Source organism: Mus caroli, unplaced genomic scaffold (assembly GCF_978045245.1).
Source record: "Mus caroli unplaced genomic scaffold, Mus_caroli_1 scaffold_8, whole genome shotgun sequence".
NCBI classification, from domain to species: Eukaryota; Metazoa; Chordata; class Mammalia; order Rodentia; family Muridae; genus Mus; species Mus caroli.
This window is the reverse complement of record NW_028227263.1, coordinates 120406194-120428230: the sequence shown is the minus strand read 5'-3', so window position 1 is coordinate 120428230 and position 22037 is coordinate 120406194. Positions and strand designations below refer to the sequence as shown.

Genomic DNA, 22037 nt, shown 5'->3' with positions numbered 1-22037 from the left:
AGGGACCAGCACTTATGTGCACATACCCCTCCCCCACCTATACATAATTAAAATAATAAATCTTTTTAAAAGGAAACAAACCCTCAGCAACAACAGAGTCCCATAGGCTGATGACTAAGATGTCTACTCTGGGCCAACATGGCTCTAAGGACTTGCCCTGCTTAGGCTTACCACCCTCACAAGTCAAAGAGGTAAGACCAACTGATGGCTGCGTTTCACAGACAAAATAAGGGACTGTCCCAGGTCATGTGACCAGGGAACTGCAAAACAGTCCCTACAAAGCCCATTTCCTACCGCTGAGGTTATCTGTACCCCCAGTTCTATGGAAAATAAGAGGAGGGGACCCACCTTACGGAGGACAAGGTGGGAGATGGACGCATTGGCATCAATGATGATGGTGGACACTTTGTCATCTCGGATCTCCTTGAGTAGTGGCGTGGGGTCCCGGCTGTCATCAAGCATCCTCACGGACAGTGTCTCCTTGGAGATGAGGAAACCTCGCACCAGTTCTTCTAACCGCAGCAGGCCTGAAGGAGGGTTGGGCCCTGTGTTAGAACCCTTCCTTCTGCCTCCCCAGACACAGCCCACAGATGTTCCTTCCCCTCTTCCAGCAATGGCAGCTGGGCCTAAGACTGGAGGGCATGCTCAGAAGGTGACATGGCTGTCTCTGGAACAGCTGGGGCTCTTAGACACTGGGCTTGGGGACTTAATTCTTTGAGGGATTCCCAAGTGAAACCCCCTGTAAAAAATTCTTCCCAGATTTCCAGGTATCTAACCTACCTCTTCCTGACCACTCAGTGGAATGTCTGACACAGCAGGTAACTGTCTCCTCCACCTGTCTTCGTCCTTCAGGTGACAACCCATTGCCATGTGCCTGTTCTCTGGCCAGAACATTGATGGCAGCCTCTTTCTTTCCCTCACTTACCCAGACTCTATCTTCAAAACACATCACAGCCTGTCAGACCACACCACACGGTCTGTCGCCGCCCTGGCATAAGCCACCGCCATCTCTCTCCTCCTGCATTGGCCACACTTGCTTGAGTCTGCTCCCCACACAGTAGCCAGAATGATGCAAACAGATGTGGCTCTGATCTGTGCCAAGCTTCTCATCCCCTCTGTCATTTAATGCTTGCACTTGGTCCAGCCACATGGGTCTCCTTGTCCCACAGTCAGCCTTCCGTCCTGTGGCCTTAGCCTGGCTGTCCCTCTACCTGGGACCCCATTTCTCCAGGTTCCTGCTGATCCTTGATCTTTCTTTCCTTAGATGACAACGTCTCTGAGAGGTCCACAGCCACCACTTTCCCTACCGCTACTCCAAACTTAGGACCTTCCTCCTTCTCCAGAGAACTGACCTTACCAACCAGACATAGGTTTTGCCTGACTTCTGTCATTGGCAAGGTCTGACAAGGACAACCATTTGTGCCTACCTCTCTCGTGCCTGTCCTAACACGAGAGTCTGACACACAGCAGCTGCTCAGCGAGAACCTCCAGAAAGAGAACTTCCTTCTAGGAGCTCCAAGGCTCTCACAACCCGCCCCCAGGCCAGCACACTTGAACATCACAGCCAATGTGCTCACTTGAACAGACTGCTCTCCTCCTCTCCACTGAGTTCTGGTATCACCCACGACCTGCACACCCTGCCCTGCCCCATCCAACTCTCCTCAAGGAGGCTTGGCTCGACAACCAACTGCCACCATCTCACCTAACCCACTTCTCCTTCTGCATCCTTCTGGTCTCTCTGATACACGTATGTTGCTATGTCTGTCACTTCTCTATAAACAGATCTGACCATGTCTCCTCATTCTGTGCTGTTGCTTTGAAATCTCCAAGGATTCTCTGACCTCTCATTTCACTGTTCCACACTTTGGCCTGGGGACCTCCTGGGGGCTGTATTCTGGGGCTCTCCACCTCTGTCCCACCAAGGCCCCTGATTAGAACATGCTCTCCAATGCTTCAAGTTCAGCTTAGAGGTAGCATTCCTAGGATATGGGCTCTGAACCTGCCAGATGGCTCAGAACCCCTTCCAAAGGCCCCGTACATGAGCTCCTGGAACACTCTGTGGCCTGAGACCTTCCCTAGACCAAGAGCTGCATGCAGAGGGCAGTTATAAGCAAAATGACATAGTACATATGAACATGTCAAATAAAATCTAATATTTTGTACACTAATTCAAAATTAATAATACATGTTTAAAAGTTACATGCCAGCACTGCCCCTGCTATCCTGAAAGATCCTCATGAGAGCCGGGCAAAAGGGGTTCACTTTCACATGGGTCTCTCAGGGGCAAGGGGGTAGGGGGTCTATGGAACCAGATGTCCCAGTTCCTGAAGGGGAAAGACATAGGGAACCCGGTGGAACACCAGGGCACTTAGGAAGGAGTGCCTAAAGAGAATGGGAACAGAAGACCCAGTTCTTGCTCACACTCAGCCTTGGCGCAGATGAGGCTAGCTGAGGGGTAGTTAAAGGACTTGAGGATTCGGGAGACTGCCAGGCTGACATCTTCATTACTGGGGTACAGGCTGACAGATGCGAAGCGAAGGTACTGAAGGCGGGGCGTCTCCTCAGGACCCACCTTGATGTGGGGAATCTGGACAGAAAGGGAGATGTTGTTTGCCAGGGATTCAAATCTCACCCCCAAACCCTCTCCCACCATGCCCCAACCTCACCTCCTTCTCCCCACAGATATGGCTCACGGTGGAGGCAGAAGCTGGGCTGGAGGAGGGTCCCAAGACAGATACAACCCCCTTGGGCAGGATCTGACACACTGTGAAGGGCAGAGAAGAAACCAGAGTAAGGGACCCTCTGCTTCTGCTCCTGCCCCACCCTCAGGAAACTGACCTGGTCCGAGAGAGGATCCAGAGGGTGAGAGCTGTGGGTTCCCCTCCACCAGCCTGGGCCCCAGAAGACCAGCCCCTGGCCTGCTCATACAGAGGGAGCCATGGGGGGAAAAGCCACGGAGAGACAGGCCAAGCCAAGAGAACATGGGAAAGCATGTGGACACCATGGTGTGTATATGTGTGTGTGCATGCACTGAGACAAGGTATACAGCCCAGAGTGTCCTGGATCTTAGATGTAAACAAGATTTAGCCTTGAACTCATATCACACCCTTCCTGCCTGGGCCTCCAAGTACTGGGACTACAGGCCTGAACCACTGTGCTCAGCTCTGTGAGCCTCCTTTTGAACTGCAAACCAAGAACTGGCTTCCTCTCCCTCCCAACTTCTTCAGTCACTCTACTACCCATAATGCCCTCCCTGTGAAACCAGCACTTGAAGCCGAATGAGCGGTGAATGAGGTGGGTGATGTGTGCCTTGAGCTGGCCATCCCCAAGTAGGGCAAGGTTACAGAGGACATAGAGATGGACAGGAAAAGAATCCAGAGACAAATAAGAGGCAGGAGAGAGATGAAAAGCAAGGACCATTTTCAGGTATCTGGTCCTGTGCAGTGGGACCCTCAACATGGAGGGCACAGAAGGAAAGAGTCTGATGGAGACATGACATCCCATTTAGCTGCTATGAGTGAGCCATGACAGGATCTCAGGATAGCCTGAGAACAGTCTGACAGGGCTGTTTGGAAAGCGTGTCTAGAATGTGTGAGGCCATGGTGGGGTTAATGGAGGGAAGGATAATAGAAATCAGACCACGCCACTGAGAGGACCATGGACTAATCAGTGGCTACAGAATTCATGATTTCCTAGGATTATTTCACGAATGGCTAGGTCCAGTTACTTTACAGACATGTCAGGAATCTCCCTTTGACTGTGGGTCCCCGCTTTCCTCAGACTTGGCTTCATTTTCAGGATCCCCTCAAACACACACCGTCTGCAGCTGGTCAAGACGGCCTCACCCCACACCCTGTTCCTTGGCTCAACTCTAAGTGCACACCTGTTCTACCCTCTGCCTCGTCAAGCCTCCATCCATCTCAGCCTCTACTAGACTGTGTCTGTTATGTACCAGTCAAAAAGCCTGAAACACAGTCCACCCCATCCTCCCCGTTGGTGATTTGAAATCCACATGATCTAACAAAGCTCTTGATAAGACTTTTGAGAGAGAAAGTTGTTTACACATTTGTTTATGTACTGTGCTTAGAGTCAAGCCTATGCACTATGAGCACTCAGTGGAGCACATCTCAGTCCTAACGGTCTGCTGTTGTGAGTTTGGGTTTGGCTTATTTTTTTCAGGCAGGATCTTACTCTATAGCTCAGGCTGGCCTGAAACTCACTGTGTAGCCAAGATTGGCTTGAAATTCACAGCAAACTCTCCTGCCTCGGCCTTCTAAGTGCTGAGACTACAGGTGGAGCCACCATGCCCAGTATAGAAACATGTCTTTTCGGTTTTTTTTTTTTTTGTTTTTTTTTCTTTTGTTTTTTTCGAGGCAGGGTCTTTTTCTGTGTAGGCCAGGCTGGCCTTGAACTCCCAGAAATCCACCTGCCTCTGCCTCCCGAGTGTTGGGATTAAAGGTGTGTGCCAAGACTGCCCTGCTAAAATGTGTTTTAATGCAGAAGGTTGCAAAGAACTATGATCCCAGCACAGTTAGGCGAGTGTGCTGCTTAGTTTTGTCAACCTGACATAAACTACAGTCATCTGGGAAGCGGGAACCACGACAGAGCAGCTTCCTCCATCAGACTGGCCTACAGGCAAGTCTATGAGGGTAACTGATTAATGACTGAAGTGGGAGGGCTCAGCTGTGGGGGGTGCTGCCCCTGGGCAGGTGGACGTGGGGGTATGTAGGAAAGCAAGCCAAGAGGAGCCAGCCAGTAAGCAGCGCTCCTCCATGGCCTCTGCTCCAGTTCCTGCCTCCAGTTTCCTGCTTTGAGTTCTTGTCCTGGCTTGCCTCCATACTGGCCTATTTAACCTGCAATCTAAAATGAACCCTTTCCTCCACAAGTTGATTTTGGACAGTGTTTTATTACAGCCACAAAAAGCGAAGTAAGATAGCAGGCACTGCCATTTACGAGTCCGTGATCATCGACAGACACTGCTGCAGCCCGACCTACCACAGGGCAAGCCTGCTCTGCAGGGTGAGCTGGGACTGTGTATACTCCACCTCCTGCTCACCTGCAGCAGGCCCCAGACTAGACTGTCCCAGAACACCTTTCCTGACCCACCAGGGAGTTTTAAAGCCCCAAGCCTCAGTGCCTGTCACCCCAGCTGCAGCCACTTTGTGAGACAGAGCCAGCCAGGCAGGGAGGGAGCAGGTGCAGGGGATGGGAACAAGGCTGAGCTGAGGAGGCCCCACCTGCCCTGCCTCACCCCACGCCCCTGAGGCCCCGCTCACTGGTGTCCGTGGTCTCGTACTGGCTGTCCCGCTGCAGCTCAAAGATGTCTACTTCCACTCTGGCCTTGGCTGGGACCTCGATGATCCCATTGATCTGCTCTCGGGCCAGGGCCAGGGCCAGACGCTCACCACGGCCACACACGGTCTGGTCGTCCAGGATTGCAGCTGAGAGGAGACAGGAGTTGGGAGGGGCCAGGTTCCTGGGGCCTGAGAAAGGGTAGCTGTGGGGTTTTGGACTTGTGGCCTCTAGTGTAGAGGGAGGTATAGGTATGAAGGGGCCTAGACTCCTGGATCTAAGGCTGGATGGCAGAGTATCTGGACTCCTGGGTCCACAGGAGGAGAAGCTGGGGCCAGAGCACTTTGGTGCTATTTGCCTGAGCTCCCGGGAGGGGCCTGGAGGGAGAGTTTCTGAGGAGCAGGGTGCTGGGGCCTCACCCATGCGCAGTGATGACAGCACCTGGCAGCTGGGGTTGGCGAAGGCGACTATCAGCAGCAGCAGCAGCTCAGCCGGCATCTTCCTCCCCTCCTCATGGGGACGCAGCTGCCGCGGCCCCCACTCGCCACCTGCAGAGAGACCCCCCAGCCCCAAGGGAGATGGCCAATGTGGGGGGGGGGGCAGCAACCCTTAGGAAAGCTGCTCGATGGGGTAGCAAGCATAGTCCTCCCAGACATCACTGGGGAGGAATACACAGCTCTGAACGGCTCAGCTTGCTGGGGACACCAAGCTCATATAATCCTGAGCTCTGGAAGATGGAAAGGTCAGAGGTCACAGATAGGACAGGCATTACTAGAAATTTCAAGTAGGAGTGAACCTGGGGACCAGCCCCACCCCAACAGGAAACTGAAAAGTGCTACCACCACCCCAGTCCCGCCTCTGTCTCTGGGCAGGCAGCTGTTACTAGGCAACAGAAACTGGCTGGAGAGGATGCAGTGGTTGCTAGGCAACCCCATCCCAAGCCTCACTTGCCACCTTCCTGACGTCCCTGGTTCCCACAATCCCATGGGAGAGAGGCCTGGACACCCAGGGTCTGACAGGTGAAAGAATCTCAGAATTGGGAAACTTGGTGAGGGGGTGGAAGGGAGAGAAGGAGAAAGGGAGAGAGTGAGGGAGGGAGGGACATAGCAAAGAACTTAAAAGGGAGTACAGAAGAAAGAGAACAACGGGAAAAAAAGAAAAAAGAAAAAGTATCTGAGAGGCTGCAATAGGAGAGATGCTGGGACTCAGAATGTGAGAAAGGAACGGAAAACAGGCAGATATGAAAGCACAGAAGGATGGCAGAAACGGCTGAAAACAGAGAGAGAAGAAAAGTTGAAGGAAATCAGAGACAGGACTGGGAGAGACAAGGAAGGGGCTGACTGGGAGATGTGGACATAAAGGACAGACACCAGAGAAAGGGAGCAGGGCAAGACCAAACAAACAAGGGGCTATCAGTGCATGGGAGTGGGTGAGTGGCGGAAGAGAAAGCCGGAGAACAGGGAGAGGCACAGACTGACTCGGGAGATCAGAGCGTCTGGTGGGAAGGACGGAAAGCTGGAAGGCTGCCTGCAGGAAGTGGGTACTGAAACCCTGCCTGCACCCTATTCTAGGGAGCTGGAGTACCGGTATATGACTTCTCCTTACAGGTCCAGCCCCGGGGAGTCCAGCTGTTCTGGGCACTCCAGGCCTTTGGCAGTGTAACTGCTGGGCAGGATGTGCTTTGCCAGATGTGCACACAGATCCCTGGACCTGGTTGTAGACTATGGTCCAATGAAAGAGGGTTATTGCAGAGCCCAGAGCACTGTGACATGTGTCTAGTGTCCCCTGACATCCCACCTGGCGCCATGGAAAGCACTCCTGAGAAAGGGCAGAGTCACAAGCCGAGGCTTGGATTTGGCCTCTCTGGCCAGAAAAGTTCAGGCCAAGGAGAAAGGGTGACTTAATCAGTCCCACACTTGCCTCTACTTCACTGGGTGACCTTGAGAAAGTCCTCCTCCACACCCCCCAGTCTTTGGTGAGAAGAGCCTAAGGGATATGAGGGCATGCTCAACAGACTGGTGGCTGCAGACTGCAATTTAGATCTAATGTGGAGGCTTGACCAGGACAGACAGAGGAGCAAGGAATTCTGGGAGAGCTAAAAGGAGAGTTCTCAAGGGGAAGGGCAGGAGGGAAGGGGGTTCATCCTGGGACATCTGGAACAAGTGGGGACCAGGGACTACAAACAAAAAGACTGAGGCAGGGCAGAAGGGCAGGGACCCACAGGTGGCAGACACAAATGGGAACCAAAGGACAGAGGTACAGTGCAGAGACGGTCTATGGGGAGTGAAAGGACAGAGGCACAGTGCAGAGACGGTCTATGGGGAGTGAAGAACACAGAGGTCCATGCACAGAAAGGCATGTGCTGACCACAGCTAAGTGGGGGAAAAGGACAGACACTAAGTAGGACATTCACACCAGGATGTAATTCCTGCAGTCTGGAGGCAGGGGGATCACTGTGAGTTTGAGGCTAGCCTATGTTGCATCCTGAATCCCTGGACTACAGAGTTAAACCCTGTCTCAAAAACAAAGAGATACCAGAGAAGCAGATGGGAAGTGCAAGGAGGAGCAGGGTCAGGTCAGTTCAGGACTCACAGACCTGGAGACTCAGGCCCAGCAGATGCACCAGAAACAGAGCCAGCAATAGAGGGGAGCTGAGGAGAGTGGGCCAGGTCCTACAGGTTGGAGGAGAGATGGGCAAGGGGAGACGCATGCAAAGGACAGGAGGCAGACAGGAGAAGAGAGGGGGCCCAAAGATGAATAACAACAAGTATAACAACCAAGGGACCAGCAGGGTGTGCTGACACACACCTGTAATACCAGCTATCAGTAGACAGAGGCAGGAGGGTCAGGAGTTCAAAGCCAGACCGAGCTCCATGTTGAGTTCCAGGCTAGCCTGGGCTATAGGAAACCCTGTCTCCAAAAGCAGAACAAACAAACAACCACAGCCTGAGACAGACACACAGAGAGTGTGAGCTAGGGACAAGCTGCACAGCAGCCTAAAGAGGCTGAGGCCAGAGGGGCAGAATCCAGGATGAAAAGGCTTGAAGAAGAAGCACACAGGGAGAGGGCTGACCGCACAAGCTAGAGAGAGGATGAGCCAGGAGGGAAACTGAGTCAAAGCGGATGCCCTGGAAGGGCATAGCAGCATACACAAAGGATCCCAGAGTCCCCAGCCCACGGGTACTGGGAGAGATGGAAGCTAAAAGGCCAGGTGGTGTGGTTCAGAAGTGGAGAGACTGGGATGGTGGGTGGAAGAACCCGGGCAGAAGCCAGGGACAGAGAGCAGTGGATGGGGATGACTGGGGGCCCACAGTAGGGTCTGGGGGAGGGAAGCAGAAAAGTGAGAGATGGAGGCTGGAGGTGGAGAGGATCAGGCAAAGAATGGAAAGACAGAGTGGGAAGAAGACTAGATGAGAACTAGTGTCTCATCAGAGACAGATGCAGAACCTGGCTTAGGAGAACAGCTGAGAACAGAGAAGTTGGGCAGAGTTGGACAGGCCTGGGAGACAGGCGAAATGCAGACTTGAAAATGTAAAGGCATCTCCAGAAGACAGACAGAAGGTGCAATGGGACCGGGCCTATGGTAAGGCTTAGTGAAAGAGGAGAGAGAGAGAGAGAGAGAGAGAGAGAGAGAGAGAGAGAGAGAGAGAGAGAGAGAGAGAGAGAGAACCCAACACACAACAACACACAAGTCAGGAGCCAGTGTGGGTCTGGGACCCAAAGATTGGAGGAGGGACAATCCAGGAGCCAGTGAAGTGAGCTGGCTACCACCACAGGACCCCGGAAAGCTGGGATTGAGGGCAGGTGTGAGGTGTGTACCCAGAAGTAAGGGTGAGAAAAGAAGAGGTCGTGGAGAATGAGAGGTTGAGAGGGAGGGCACAAAGCAGCGATCCACAGGGAGCAGGGACTGTGGGGGCCCCCGCCAGCCGGGCAGGGAGCCTGGCCTTCCAGGACCCAGGACCCAGCCCAATCCCCGCCCTGCAGACACTTACGGATCCTGGTGGGACGGAGGGCTGGGCTCCCTCGAGGCCCGAGGAACGACAACCAGGAGGTGCTCCGATGCTGGGTGCTGGTGAGGCTGGGGCCGGGGGAGAGGGCAGTCCACTGGGCCCCCTCCCCCGCCGCCGGCGGTGGCCCCCAACTAATCCAAAACGGTGTCTCCCCAGCAGCGGGGAGGAAGGACAGGTGGAAAAGCAAAGGGCGGGCCAGGAGGGGAGGAAGGGGAAAGGAGAAAATGGAGGAGAGAAGGGGAGAGAGGAGAGGGGGAAGGAGCAAACGGAGGGGAAGGAGGGAGGAAAGGAGGAGAGGAAGGTGAAAACGGAAGGGAGGGGGGCACAGGCAAAGCCGGGGGAGGGGGAAGCCGGCCCAGGAAAGGGCCCCCGCCCCCTCCCCTAGCCGGGCCGGCCTGGGGGGGGCACTGGGGGTGAGGACTGGGTGGAGAAAAGAAAGCCAGCCATCGGGGGAAGTGGGGGAGGGGAGGGCCTGCTGGGGGGGAGGGGGCCGCCCCCTTCCCCCCTCCCCCCAGAGCCTTGGCCCTGCCCTGGATGAGGCTAGGGCCGGGAGTCCTCAACCCCTCAGTCCCCACGGGAAAAGCATGCTTGAAGGCCAGAAGAGGCCGGTCAATGAAGGGGCTGGCGAGGACAGGGCAACTGGCAGCCCTGGTGAGACCAAAAAGGGGGGCAGACGAGGTGGCGAGATGAGGTGGGAGGAGAGGATGGAGAGAAGCAGGTGGAACGGGAAGGCGGAGGAGGGTGGGGTGTCCCGGGGCCGGCCCGCTCTCGGTGGGAGGGCCTGGCCGCGGACTCTGGTCCCCTGTGAGCGGCAGCCGCTGGCGGCTCCGTGTCCCCAGCCGGGCCTGCCTCCTTGCTGCCGGCCGCTACTACCGCTGCCGCCACCGCTCCTTCTCCCCTCCTAGGCCGCCGCCTGCCCGCCCGCCCGCGCTGAGTCCTGGAGCGCGGGGGGGGGGGGGGGTGGGGTGGTGGTGGTGGTGGTGATGGTGGTGGTGGTGGTGGAGGGGAGAGATGAAGGGAGGGAGGCAGGGAGGAGGGCGGGCAGGAGGGAGGGAGGCAGGCAGGCAGGGAGCAAGGAGGGAGGGGAGCAGAGGAGGGGGAGATCGTATTGGTCGGGCTGGGGGGCCCTGCGAGGAGAATGCTGATGAGAAGAGCGAGCTGCATTGGATGAAGGGCCCACCCCCGGGGCCACCCCCTCCAACCACACCATGCCACCGCCCTGCCCAGGCAGCCCAGGGTTCTGGAGCCCATGGAGCTGAGAGGCATTGGTGGGGAGAACTGAGGGAAGGGCCTAGAGATGGGGAGAGAGGACTACAGAGATGGAGAAAAATGCAGGGAAAGAGACAGCCAGCCATCAAGACCCAAGAGAGGTGGGCCAAGGCCCACAAACTCCACAAGGCCAAGGAAAGCCAGGCATGGAAAAGCAAGCCACCTGAGGACAAGAGAACAGCATATAGGACACAGAGGTGTCTGAAGGTGGCAGAGGCCAGGGACAGAGGGGAAGACACAGAAAGACTCCTCAGAATAGGGAGCCATACACAGAAGGAGCAATCAGGAAGCATGCACGGGGCCCAGTAAGCTAGGAGAGGTCTCCTGATGGAGACAGCCCCATGGGCACAGGAGACTCACAGAGACAGTCACGTGGCTCACAGCCATGAGAGGACCACTGAGGCAGGCATAGCAAGCTGGTAGACATAGAACTGGAAAGCCTCTGGAAACAGGCTCAAGATGTTGAGGGGAGGAGGGGAGGGATTCTCCATTGTGCACAGAGAATCCTGGGGACCTGTGGAGATGAGTGGGAAGCCAGAAGAGGCCCTCATCTTTTAGTCACCTGAGCAGTGAGGCAGTGGGAGGGGGTGACAAGATGGCAGAGCTGAGAGAAGCCCTCTTTCTTAAGGAATACTGCTGTCTCTCTGAGAGAGCCCAGAAGGGCAGGGGGATGGAACAGAGAATCCACACAGATCTTCAAGTGGGGGTGGGTGGCGCAGGGCTGGGTGTGTGTGTTGGGGGGGGGTGAAATTTGGGGGGAAGGAACATGACAGTTGGCGCTGAAGGCTGAGCCCGTGACTCACCACCACCCCCATGCTCGTGATGGGGAGGAGACACTGACACTCTCACGTGCAGCCCCCAGCACATGTGACCACATGCCTCGCACACACAGTTGGCACGTGGCAACTCAGAGTGTAGCAGGTCTGGCTTGGTGAGCTCTGACTTCGTGGGACATGCCCAACAACATGTGACATAATACATCTGACCCTGTAGGACCACCAATCTTGTCCATGCCTCTTTATCCTTCTAGGGTTAACATCTACAGTCTCCTTAACACCCACACTCCATTCTAGCCGAGCCCGAGGCCAGTACTTCATGTCTGCCTCTGTATCTTTGCTGATCCAGGGATGGTATTATCCACCCTCTCTAAACATAATCTGTCACAAAAGGTCCAGTCCAGTGCTACCACAGCACAGTGTCTGACCCGAACAGGTCTACTCTGCAGAGAAAGGACCTAGGCAGCCCAAATTAAGTTGGGATACCCGAGCGGTTTTACAGAGAGGAGCCTGAGAAGCTAAGCTGGGACCTCAAGAGGGAAAAGGGGGTCTCAGCAGAAACAAAACGCTACCTGCAGGCCCAGAGCCTGTCAGGAGCTCAGTCTGGTCTGCACTTGGGCTCCTACACAGGCGATTTCACCCCAAGGGCAAATCCAGACTACACTAGCAAACAGCTAGGCCCAAACCTTAGGGCTCACTACTCCCACCAACTGCTTTATTTACCTTAATCTTTTACTTTAAAAATCTGCTGTCTTCTCCTTCACCCTTCCCCTTCCCCTTCCCCCATCCTTTGCTTTGCTCTTCCCGAAGTCAACCATTCACCCTATGATCCCAAACAATCCACCCACCAGGGAACTGAGTATAGACCTAGGGAATCATCTCTTGGGGTGAAATGATGGCTTTCTTCTCTCCCAGTGGGAACCTGGACACATGACTTCTCAGGACCTGTTTCTTAGCACCTCATGGTAACTGTTTGTCTCTGAGAGGACTGGTAGAATTAAATAATGCATGAAAAGCACTGGGCAGAATTTCTATTGTACATAACACACTTGGATGTCAGTTACCACTAGGCACCTCAAGATACTAATCAGATACTAAAAGTAAGTCCTCGAGCCAGGTGTAGTGATGCATGCCATTAATCCCAGCAGGCAGACAGAAGCAGGGGGATCTCTTGAGACCAGCCTGGACTACATACGAGTTTCAGGGCAGCCAGGGTTACAAGGAGATGCTGTCTCAAAAATTACTTTGTTTTTTTTTTTGGGGGGGGGGGGATTCAAGACAGAGTTTCTCTGTATAGCACTGGCTGTCCTGGAACTCACTCTGTAGACCAGGCTGGCCTTTAACTCAGAAATCTACCTGCTTCTGCCAAGTGCTGGAAAGGTGTGTGCTACCACTGCCCAACAAAAATTAAATTCTAGATAGCAGTATTTACTTGGTGTCTCGAAAACCTGGGACAAAGACTATAATCCCTTTTCAGAGATTAAAACAACAACAACAAAAAACAACAAAAACAAAAGCCAGGCGTGGTGGTGCACGCCTTTAATCCCAGCACTCGGGAGGCAGAGGCAGGCAGATTTCTGAGTTCAAGGCCAGCCTGGTCTACAGAGTGAGTTCCAGGACAGTCAGAGCTATACAGAGAAACCCTGTCTCAAAAATCTCAAAAAAAAAAACAAAAAACAAAAAAAAACAAAAAAACACAGAACAAAAGAAAACAAACCTGAGACAGAGTGGTTTTGCCCAAAGTCACAGCTAGGAAGTACCAGGGCCAGGATAAGCAGCCTAGTTAGAACATGTAGGTGTACTTGCTAGGGAGTCCAGTGAGAAGACATCCAGTTAGACATCCAAAGGAGGGCACACACATGGTGACAACTGGAGACTCAGACCTATCTGTGGTTCTGTGTTCAAACCCCTCCTAGTTTTTCTGAGCTTCAGTTGGGGAAACGGGGGACAGTTTGACCAACCAGATGCACCTCTGATAACTCCCTTAACCTTGGCTTCAAAAGGGAGCTTCCTGAAAACTGTGGTGTATTTGTGTGGAGTTCAAATATGGATACTGGATATCTTCAGTCACTCGCTACCATATTACATTCAGGTGTGTGTGCGTATGTTCATGTATGCACACTATGGTATATGCAGAAGTCAGGACAACTTACAAGAGTCAGTTCTCTCCTGCTACCTTGTGGATCCCAGGGACAAAACTCAGCATCAGGCTTTGCACGTGCCTTCACAAGTTGAACCATCTCACTGGCTCTCCACTTTACTGATTGTTTTTTGAAGATGGGGTAATGTAACCCTGGCTGGCCTTGAGCATACCATGTAGTCCAGACTGGCCTTTTAACGCTGGGAACCGCCAACCTCCACATTATTGTTGAGACAAGATCTCTCATTGAACTCAGAGCTCACCGGTTCAAGTTCGGTTGACCAGCAGGCGAGCTCCAGAGATCTGTAGCTCTCCACAACCCTAGTGCTATCATAGAAGCACCATGGACCTATTTTACGTGGGTGCTGAGGATCCAAACTCAGATCCTCATGGTTTGCAGTCTAAGCCCTGAAGCAAAGACCCTCAATTCTCTCCTTTCACCCTGTGGATCCCAGAATCAAAACTCCAGAACAGGCTTAGCATGTGGCTTTACGCGCGGAACCACCTCCCTGGCTCTCCGTAACCCTGGCTGGCCTGAAACGTCATGTGTCCCCAAGAAATTCTTCCCATGCCTAGGGGTCCTTAACTGTAACTGTGTGGAAGGGCAGTCACCTGGAAAGATACCTTTAATGCTCAAAACAGGAGAGGCAGAAAAACAGGAGAGGCAGAGTCAGGCGGATCTCTGGAAGGCCAGCCTGTTCACAAAGCCAGACCTCAAACAAAAACAAGAACAACTGACTCGATCCACTACAAATCCCATAAATTTCCTTCTTCAGGCCTTCCACCCCACACCCTCAGCTTCTTCCAAGGGACCTTACTAACGGGGCTTTTCCTTTCTCCTTCCATTTCTCACTTCCTGTCACGTACCTCTTCCTCTAAACTCCCTCTCCTGACATCTTGTTTCCATTCTACTCTTCCTCAATTTCCCCTTTCATCCTCTTAATAGGAAAAAAAAAAAGTCTTAAGCCTTGTTTTGTTCCTTTTGCCCTGTGTGGCTGCTGCTGCTTGGTTTCCTCTCCCATTCACGCCGAGTGGTGTCTCATTTTTTTGCCACTGGCCCTCAGGGATCCTTGAGACTGTAACCCGCCGGCCTCCAGGGCTTTGCGTGTCTCTACAGCCTACACTGGCCGAATCCCCTACGCCTAGCTTGTCAGGCGCCCCCAAGATGGCGCCTCCAGCTTCGTCCCGCCTCCCGACGTCATCGCGCCCTCTCCGCTCAGCGCTCCCCTTTCGAGCTATCAAAGGCGGAATCCGAGAAGAGGTGGAAGAGGAAGAACCTCCAGGGAGGCTTAAGGAGGCGGGTACTATCCACCTGGAGGCCGACCAGCGAGGGAACATTGCTAAAGGATTGGCTGGGCGCTGAGCGATCCCACCCCTCCGTACTATTGGCCGAGGCTTCAGGAAACCTGAGCATCGATTGGTCTAATGACAGGGGCAGACAGCCGATGATTGGGCGAATTGTGCAGTCTTCGCAGCGGCCCAGGCGGAAGGTGGGAGGAGCGTTGTTGAGGGCGGCCTGGGGTGAGAGCGAGGCTGCGGAGCAGGCGAGACGACGGGCGCTAGAGAGGACGCGGCGCTAGAGTGGCGGTGCAAAGGGACCTGAAGCCCGTAGCCCGGCCTGGGGCCGGCGAGACGGCCGAGGCGGGTGAGTCCCCGCGGGAGCGCAGAGGTCCGGCCCCACCCGGCGGCTTGCCCGCGTCATTCGGCCTGCACGATGAAGGCCTGAAGGATCGCGCCTCGGGTGCGGAGAGCGGAGCGGCCGTTGGGCGCGCGGGCCGGGCGGGGGCCGTGCCGGGACGGCGGGCGGGATGGGGGACTGGAGTTGAGTGCGGGGCTGAGTGAGGAGGGGCAGGGCTCGGGCTGCAGGCCAGGGGCCGACCTTGGCGGGAAGGGGAGGTCCCAGAGCTGCCTCGCCGGAGGGCTCTCTGGTTGCATGGGGTATCGGGGCCACGGGTGGGTGCGCTGGGATGGGATCAGAATCGAAAGGGGACGGTTAGAGGACTCTTGGATGCCGGGGTGGGGAGCTGGCCCGAGAAAGGAGGTAATTAACGCAGGGAGGAAAATCGATTTCTGCCTGGAAAGAGCTGAGGCAGAGAAGAGGTTTTTGAGGTATCTTTAGAGCGAAGGGAGGGATCAGGTGTGGAAAACGGAGTAATGCTGACAAGAAAGACCGATAAACGCATGAAAGTGGGGCTTGGAAAGTATTGACAGAGGTCTTTATTTATTCGTAGGGGTTTCAATAGGTTGAGCTAGAGAGAGGAGGGATTGTTTTGTTTTAGACACAGGTAAGTAGGCCAAAGGGAATGAATATTCCAGCAATCTTGGGTGTAGTTGGAGAGACAGAGATGTGTGCTACAGGGAGCAGTCTAGGAATTTTGGGGATGTACCATATTGATAACTCTGGGGGGTCTGGGTATCCCCATAGTTGTATGCTGGTGAGAAGGATTAAGTTTGAAGAGGACCTCTTTTTGCAGGGTTTGAGTACAGATGGGGTTTCTAAGTGACAGACATTGGAAGCCTTGAGTGAGATAGGTGAAAGGTTAAGCCATTGTAAAGAATGGGCCAGCTATTCCTGGACAAGATTACAAAAAAGGAGAAATTCAGTCAGTATGAAATAGGGATGTGAAAATCCCTGGAGTGCGTTAGGATGAATTTGGGTCTTTTCTCAGAGGGGAGAAAAAAAAAGGTTTAGGTTATACTCAGAAGTGGGGTTCTCAGCTGAGTTCATTAAGTTTGGCCTGGACCTTTATGCAAAAAACGGTAGTGTTGGTTGGGGAGGAGGCACATAGGCATTCCTTGATGAGTTAGAGTTAAGTCAGTGAGAATAGCTGACAGTGTGCTCGGGGCAGTAGCACACCACACTTGGTCTTGGTGGAGAGAAAGGGTGATTGAAAACTCTAGGGGTGTGTCAGAAAGGTGAGATGCATCTGGCTGGCATCTGGATGTGACGGATTAGACTTCGGTGGAGATGGACCTTCCAGGTAAAGGGTAATCGTGTGGTCGGCCTTTTTCCCCCTTTGGTTTCTCCATGTAGCCCAGCCTGTCCCAGAACTATGTAGATCAGCCTGGCTGTGAATTCCTAGCAATCTGCCTGACTCTGCCTTAGAGGGCTGGGATTAAAAGCATGAACTGCCCAGCTGAGAAGATCTGGCTATGATTAGTTTAAACTTGTTTTAAAGAGTCTGAGTATCAGGAAGTGGCTAAGGTGGGAAAGTATGGAGATGGATTCAGCCAGTGAGAGAAAATTTGGTAGCCGGGTAATTTGATGTGAGGAACCTGGGCATTGGTGGTTAGCAGAGGTTGGGTGGCAAGACCACCAGTGCCACCAGTTGGCTTGGACACCAGCTTGAGTGGTCTGAGTGTGAAAAGAAGTTTGTGAGCCTGCCAGAAGGCAGAGTCTATGTAGGAGTGCAGCTTGGAGGGACAGGCCATGAGAGTGTTTGAGGATTCTTCAAGTAGCTTGGCAGAGGAATACTGTCCCATGCAGTGGTAAGGAGTCAAAGGACAGTCTTCATTGGAAGGAGACAGGTTCCTGTTTGATGGACAGGGCCTTGGGAACCAGTTTGGAGGTATGGGAAATGGAGAGGATTGAGGTCATAGGATCTGGTGTTTAATGCAAGTTAAATGAGCTGGGAGCTTTGGGAGAAAGTCCCTGGGATGAGACCATTGGAGAAATTTGTGTTCTGTTCAGGCAAGGAGGATTATTAGGGAGGGCATTGGAGCGGAAAAATGTAACGAAGAAGTTGGAGGAAATAAAATACCCCGGAGGATTGACTTGTCGCTGCCTTCCCTCCTCTCAGCCCAGGGCCTTGCTGCTGCCATGACTGAGGAGAGTGAAGAGACCGTCCTGTATATTGAGCACCGCTATGTCTGCTCTGAGTGCAACCAGCTCTATGGATCCTTGGAGGAGGTGCTTGTGCATCAGAACTCCCACGTGCCCCAGCAGCACTTTGAGCTGGTGGGCGTGGCTGACCCTGGAGTCACAGTGGCCACAGAGGCAGCTTCAGGTACGGGCCTATATCAGACCCTCATCCAAGAGAGCCAATATCAGTGTCTTGAGTGTGGGCAACTGCTCCTGTCCCCCAGCCAGCTCCTGGAGCATCAGGAGCTACACCTGAAGATGATGGCACCGCAGGAGGCAGTGCCAGCCAAGCCACCACCCAAGGTGCCCCCCTTGGGCTCCAGCGCCATCCACTATGAGTGTGTGGACTGTAAGGCTCTATTCGCCAGCCAAGAGATGTGGCTTAGCCATCGCCAGACGCATCTCAGAGCCACGCCCAACAAGGCTCCTGCTCCTGTCGTCTTGGGGTCCCCAGTTGTTTTGGGCCCCCCTGTGGGCCAGGCTCGAGTGGCTGTAGAACATTCATACCGAAAAGCAGAAGAGGGTGGGGAGGGGGCGGCCATTCCATCTGTAGCTGCCACCACCGAGATGGTGACAGAAGTGGAGCTGCTCCTCTACAAGTGCTCCGAGTGCTCCCAGCTCTTCCAGATGCCCGCTGACTTCCTGGAACACCAGGCCACCCACTTCCCTGCTCCTGTCCCAGAGGCTGCGGAGCCTGCCACACAGCAGGAAACCCTGGTCCCCTCACCCACTGAGGCAGCAGTGTCTCAGCCCGACCCCCTGCCAGCCTCTGATCACAGTTATGAGCTACGGAATGAGCTGCGAAATGGGGAGGCCATTGGGCGAGACCGCAGGGGACGGAAGCCAAGGAGGAACAACAGTGAAGAGTCAGGTGGGACGGCCACCCAGGAACTATTTTGCTCTGCCTGTGACCAGCTCTTTCTCTCACCCCACCAGCTACAGCAGCACCTTCGGAGTCACCGGGAGGGTGTTTTTAAGTGTCCCCTGTGCAGTCGTGTCTTCCCTAGCCCTTCTAGTCTGGACCAGCACCTTGGTGACCATAGCAGTGAGTCTCACTTCCTGTGTGTAGACTGTGGCCTAGCCTTTGGCACCGAAGCCCTCCTCCTGGCCCACCGGCGAGCCCATACCCCGAATCCTCTGCATTCATGTCCCTGTGGGAAGACGTTTGTTAACCTCACCAAGTTCCTTTATCATCGGCGTACCCACGGAGCAGGAGGTGTCCCTTTGCCCACAACACCAGTTCCACCAGAGGAGCCTGCTATTAGCTTTCCTGAGCCAGCCCCTGCAGAGACCGGAGAGCTAGAGGCCCCAGAGCTCCCCGTATGTGAGGAGAGTTCAGCTGAGCCTGCAGCTCCAGGCTCTTACCGCTGCCTCCTGTGTAGCCGGGAGTTTGGTAAGGCATTGCAGCTGACCCGGCACCAGCGTTTTGTGCACCGGCTGGAGCGGCGCCATAAGTGCAGCATTTGTGGCAAGATGTTCAAGAAGAAGTCTCATGTGCGGAACCATCTGCGTACACACACTGGGGAGCGGCCCTTCCCCTGCCCTGACTGCTCTAAGCCTTTCAACTCACCAGCCAACCTGGCCCGCCACCGGCTCACACACACGGGGGAGCGGCCCTACCGGTGTGGGGACTGTGGCAAGGCCTTCACGCAGAGCTCCACTCTGAGGCAGCATCGCCTGGTGCATGCCCAGCACTTCCCCTACCGCTGCCAGGAGTGCGGAGTCCGTTTTCACCGGCCTTACCGCCTGCTCATGCACCGCTACCACCACACAGGCGAGTACCCCTACAAGTGCCGTGAGTGCCCCCGTTCCTTCTTGCTACGCCGGCTGCTAGAGGTCCACCAGCTTGTGATCCATGCTGGGCGCCAGCCCTACCGCTGCTCATCCTGTGGGGCCGCCTTCCCTTCGTCACTGCGGCTTCGTGAGCATCGCTGCGCGGCCGCTGCTGCCCAGGCCCCACGGCGCTTTGAGTGTGGGACCTGTGGCAAGAAAGTGGGCTCTGCTGCTCGCCTGCAGGCACATGAAGCCGCCCATGCTGCTGCAGGTCCTGGAGAGGTCTTAGCCAAGGAACCCCCTGCTCCCCGGGCCTCGAGGGCCACTCGTACACCAGTCGCCCCCTCCCCAACAGCCCTCAGTGGTACAACCTCTGCTGCTCCTGCAGCCCCTGCCCGGCGTCGGGGTCCGGAGTGCAGTGAGTGCAAGAAGCTCTTCAGCACAGAGACGTCACTACAGGTCCATCGGCGCATCCACACAGGTGAACGGCCATACCCCTGTCCAGACTGTGGCAAGGCCTTCCGCCAGAGTACCCATCTGAAAGACCACAGACGCCTACACACAGGCGAGCGGCCCTTTGCGTGTGAAGTGTGTGGCAAGGCCTTTGCCATCTCCATGCGCCTGGCAGAACATCGCCGCATCCACACGGGTGAGCGACCCTACTCCTGCCCTGACTGTGGCAAGAGCTACCGTTCCTTCTCCAATCTCTGGAAGCACCGCAAGACCCACCAGCAGCAACACCAGGCGGCCGTCCGACAGCAGCTGGCAGAGGCGGAGGCTGCTGTGGGCCTGGCTGTGATGGAAACTGCAGTGGAGGCTCTGCCCCTTGTGGAGGCCATTGAGATCTACCCTCTAGCTGAAGCCGACGGGGTCCAGATCAGTGGCTGACTGGCCCCACTGGTGCTGAAGGCCCTCCACCAGCCCCTTTAAACCCGTGTACATAGTGTACCCCTCTCCTCTCCACCACCTTATGAGTTCTGTAACTAATTTTAACTAATTTTTTTTTGAGGGGGTTGCTCTGGAGTCCTTGATATGTAAAGGGCACTTCTTCCCACTTTCCACCTGTTTGGTGGTCTCCAAATGAAGCAGTCAATAAAGACTGAATTAGACATTTATGCTTTTTGTCAGGCCTAGCTATATAACATGATTTGGAGGATCATGAGGCCAGGCTGCAATAGATCTGACTTCTGGCTGCATTGCTAGCACCGCAGCTAGAACTTGGCAGGTAGTACAGTTTGCGGGATGGAGGAGAAGGCACCCTGAGACTGGGGCATGGACCTTTGAAACCAGCCTCTGTGGTAGATGAAGGCAATGTGTCTTGCCTAGAGGTCCCCAACGCCTGAGGAAAACCTTGAAGCACTCTGTGGCTTTGGGGCTGGGGCGGGGCGGGGCGTGCAAACACATAGAGAAACATTGGTGCACTTCTCAGCCTGGCCCTCCCGTTTCCAGCCTGATGTGGGTCACATCTGCAAGGCCATCCATCTGTATTTCTCACACTGGATCCCTGAGGACAGACTTGCACCAGGCATACTGGGGAACAGTGGCGGAGGGGAACTCCTGGAGACTCTACCTAGTAGCTGAATTTGAAGTTCTGAATATTGGGGGCTGGAGTAGGAAGTGCTGTCGTGTGTCCCCCACGCCCCCAATCCCAAGCTGTATCTCGGCCAATAGGAAGAAAGTGAGGGATTGGCTGGTCAGTATCTTCTAGTGTATTTTGAGTATTTCACCGCCACCCCACCTATACACACCCTAAGAACTGCATATTTGCTGGGATCTCTCACATGCTGAGCAAGCTCAGGACCACAAAGCTGTGTCCCGATCTCTTTCATTTTGAGGTCAGGTTTGCTGATTGTCCAGGCCTCAGACTCACTATATCCTAAGCAGGCTTTGAGCTTGTTGGTCCTCCTGCCACAGCCCCTTGAATAGTTAGGATGACAGGCCTGTGCCCTTGGGTTATTTTGAGTAACATTGGAACTTAACCCTACAGAGGAGGCCTCTGGCATGTGACTTGGTGATGGTCAGTTCAACCCAAGGCAGAGCTTGAATTCAAATCTGGTCTCATTTGATTTAAGCATCCATATTCCATGCTGCCTGTACCATGGTCTTTCCCAACAAGAAAATGGAAATGACCCAATGAGGGTGTGTATTTGCCTTGCCTCTGAAACACCTCCTCCCCCAGTATTCCAGTGCCTGGGGTTCTACTGGAAAGAGTTTCTTAACGTAGAAGGACACAGCTTGAAAGATAAAGAGAACTTGGGGTCAGAGAAGACCTTAGACTGAGCATGCCTCTTAGCCTGTGGCTAGATATGTTGCTCAGATGAGAAGAGAGAGGAGGCTACACAGACAGCTCCCTGACCCAGCCTCCCTTTTATTTATGTCCTTAGTTTTCAAAAGCAAACACCTGTTACAACCTGGCAGTAGGATATTGCCACAGAAAACTTAGGTCTGTCTTTGGATTCCCTAGAACTCATGGTGGAACTGACTCCCAAAAGTCCTTTGACCTCTACTGCACTGCACCAAGGCCTGCGTGCGCCTGCAGTCACACAGTGGTAAATGTTAAAGGAAATGTACCTACTGGCTATCCTTAACAATTCCTTATGATTCTCACACGCAGTTGATTTCCCACTCAGGATTTCTCAATCATGGGCACCATCTTCCGTATCGCCTGCCCTGCAGGAAAGATGTAAGCCACAAACCAAAGCGCTAGGTCCTCCTTCCCAGGAACAAAGGGCACTCGTGAACCAGCCTCCCCTTGGAAGATGTGTACTGCTGTACAAGCCATCTGAAAGGCAAATTTAGGACAGGGAGGTCCTTTATCCTTGCAAACCAGGTGAAAAGCAACTGAAAAGGGACTGGAATGGAGGAAAACCATGAGGGTGCCGATTGCCACAATAGTAAGGTGTTTTCAGCAGAGA

At 54.2% G+C, this 22037-nt stretch overlaps 2 protein-coding genes across 6 annotated transcripts in view; one reads left to right on the top strand and one right to left on the bottom strand.

Annotated features, from left to right (window-relative positions):
• Positions 1-9655, bottom strand: part of Grik5 (glutamate ionotropic receptor kainate type subunit 5) — a 61666-nt gene extending 52011 nt beyond the window's left edge. Inside the window, exons 1-6 of one of the 2 annotated variants that reach the window (XM_029479516.2) lie at positions 9285-9655; positions 5712-5840; positions 5277-5441; positions 2667-2764; positions 2422-2587; positions 349-527 (exon numbers count right to left, since the gene is read on the bottom strand). In XM_029479516.2, the coding sequence (XP_029335376.1) occupies positions 349-527; positions 2422-2587; positions 2667-2764; positions 5277-5441; positions 5712-5790 (687 nt within the window). In that variant the 5' untranslated portion in view covers positions 5791-5840; positions 9285-9655. The remainder of the gene's footprint in view (positions 1-348; positions 528-2421; positions 2588-2666; positions 2765-5276; positions 5442-5711; positions 5841-9284) is intronic. The other variant, XM_021166366.2, reaches the window with a different exon arrangement.
• A 5190-nt stretch (positions 9656-14845) lies between these two features.
• Positions 14846-20237, top strand: Znf574 (zinc finger protein 574). 4 transcript variants are annotated; one of them, XM_021167714.3, is made up of 2 exons: positions 14846-15132; positions 17288-20237. In XM_021167714.3, the coding sequence occupies exon 2, from the start codon at positions 17308-17310 to the stop codon at positions 20008-20010; it is 2703 nt and encodes a 900-aa protein (XP_021023373.1). In that variant the 5' UTR covers positions 14846-15132; positions 17288-17307; the 3' UTR covers positions 20011-20237. The 4 variants fall into 4 exon arrangements, with proteins under 4 accessions (XP_021023373.1, XP_021023374.1, XP_021023375.1 ...); XM_021167715.3 differs by lacking the exon at positions 14846-15132 and adding an exon at positions 15134-15228; XM_021167716.3 differs by lacking the exon at positions 14846-15132 and adding an exon at positions 15480-15528.
• Positions 20238-22037: the final 1800 nt, after the last annotated feature.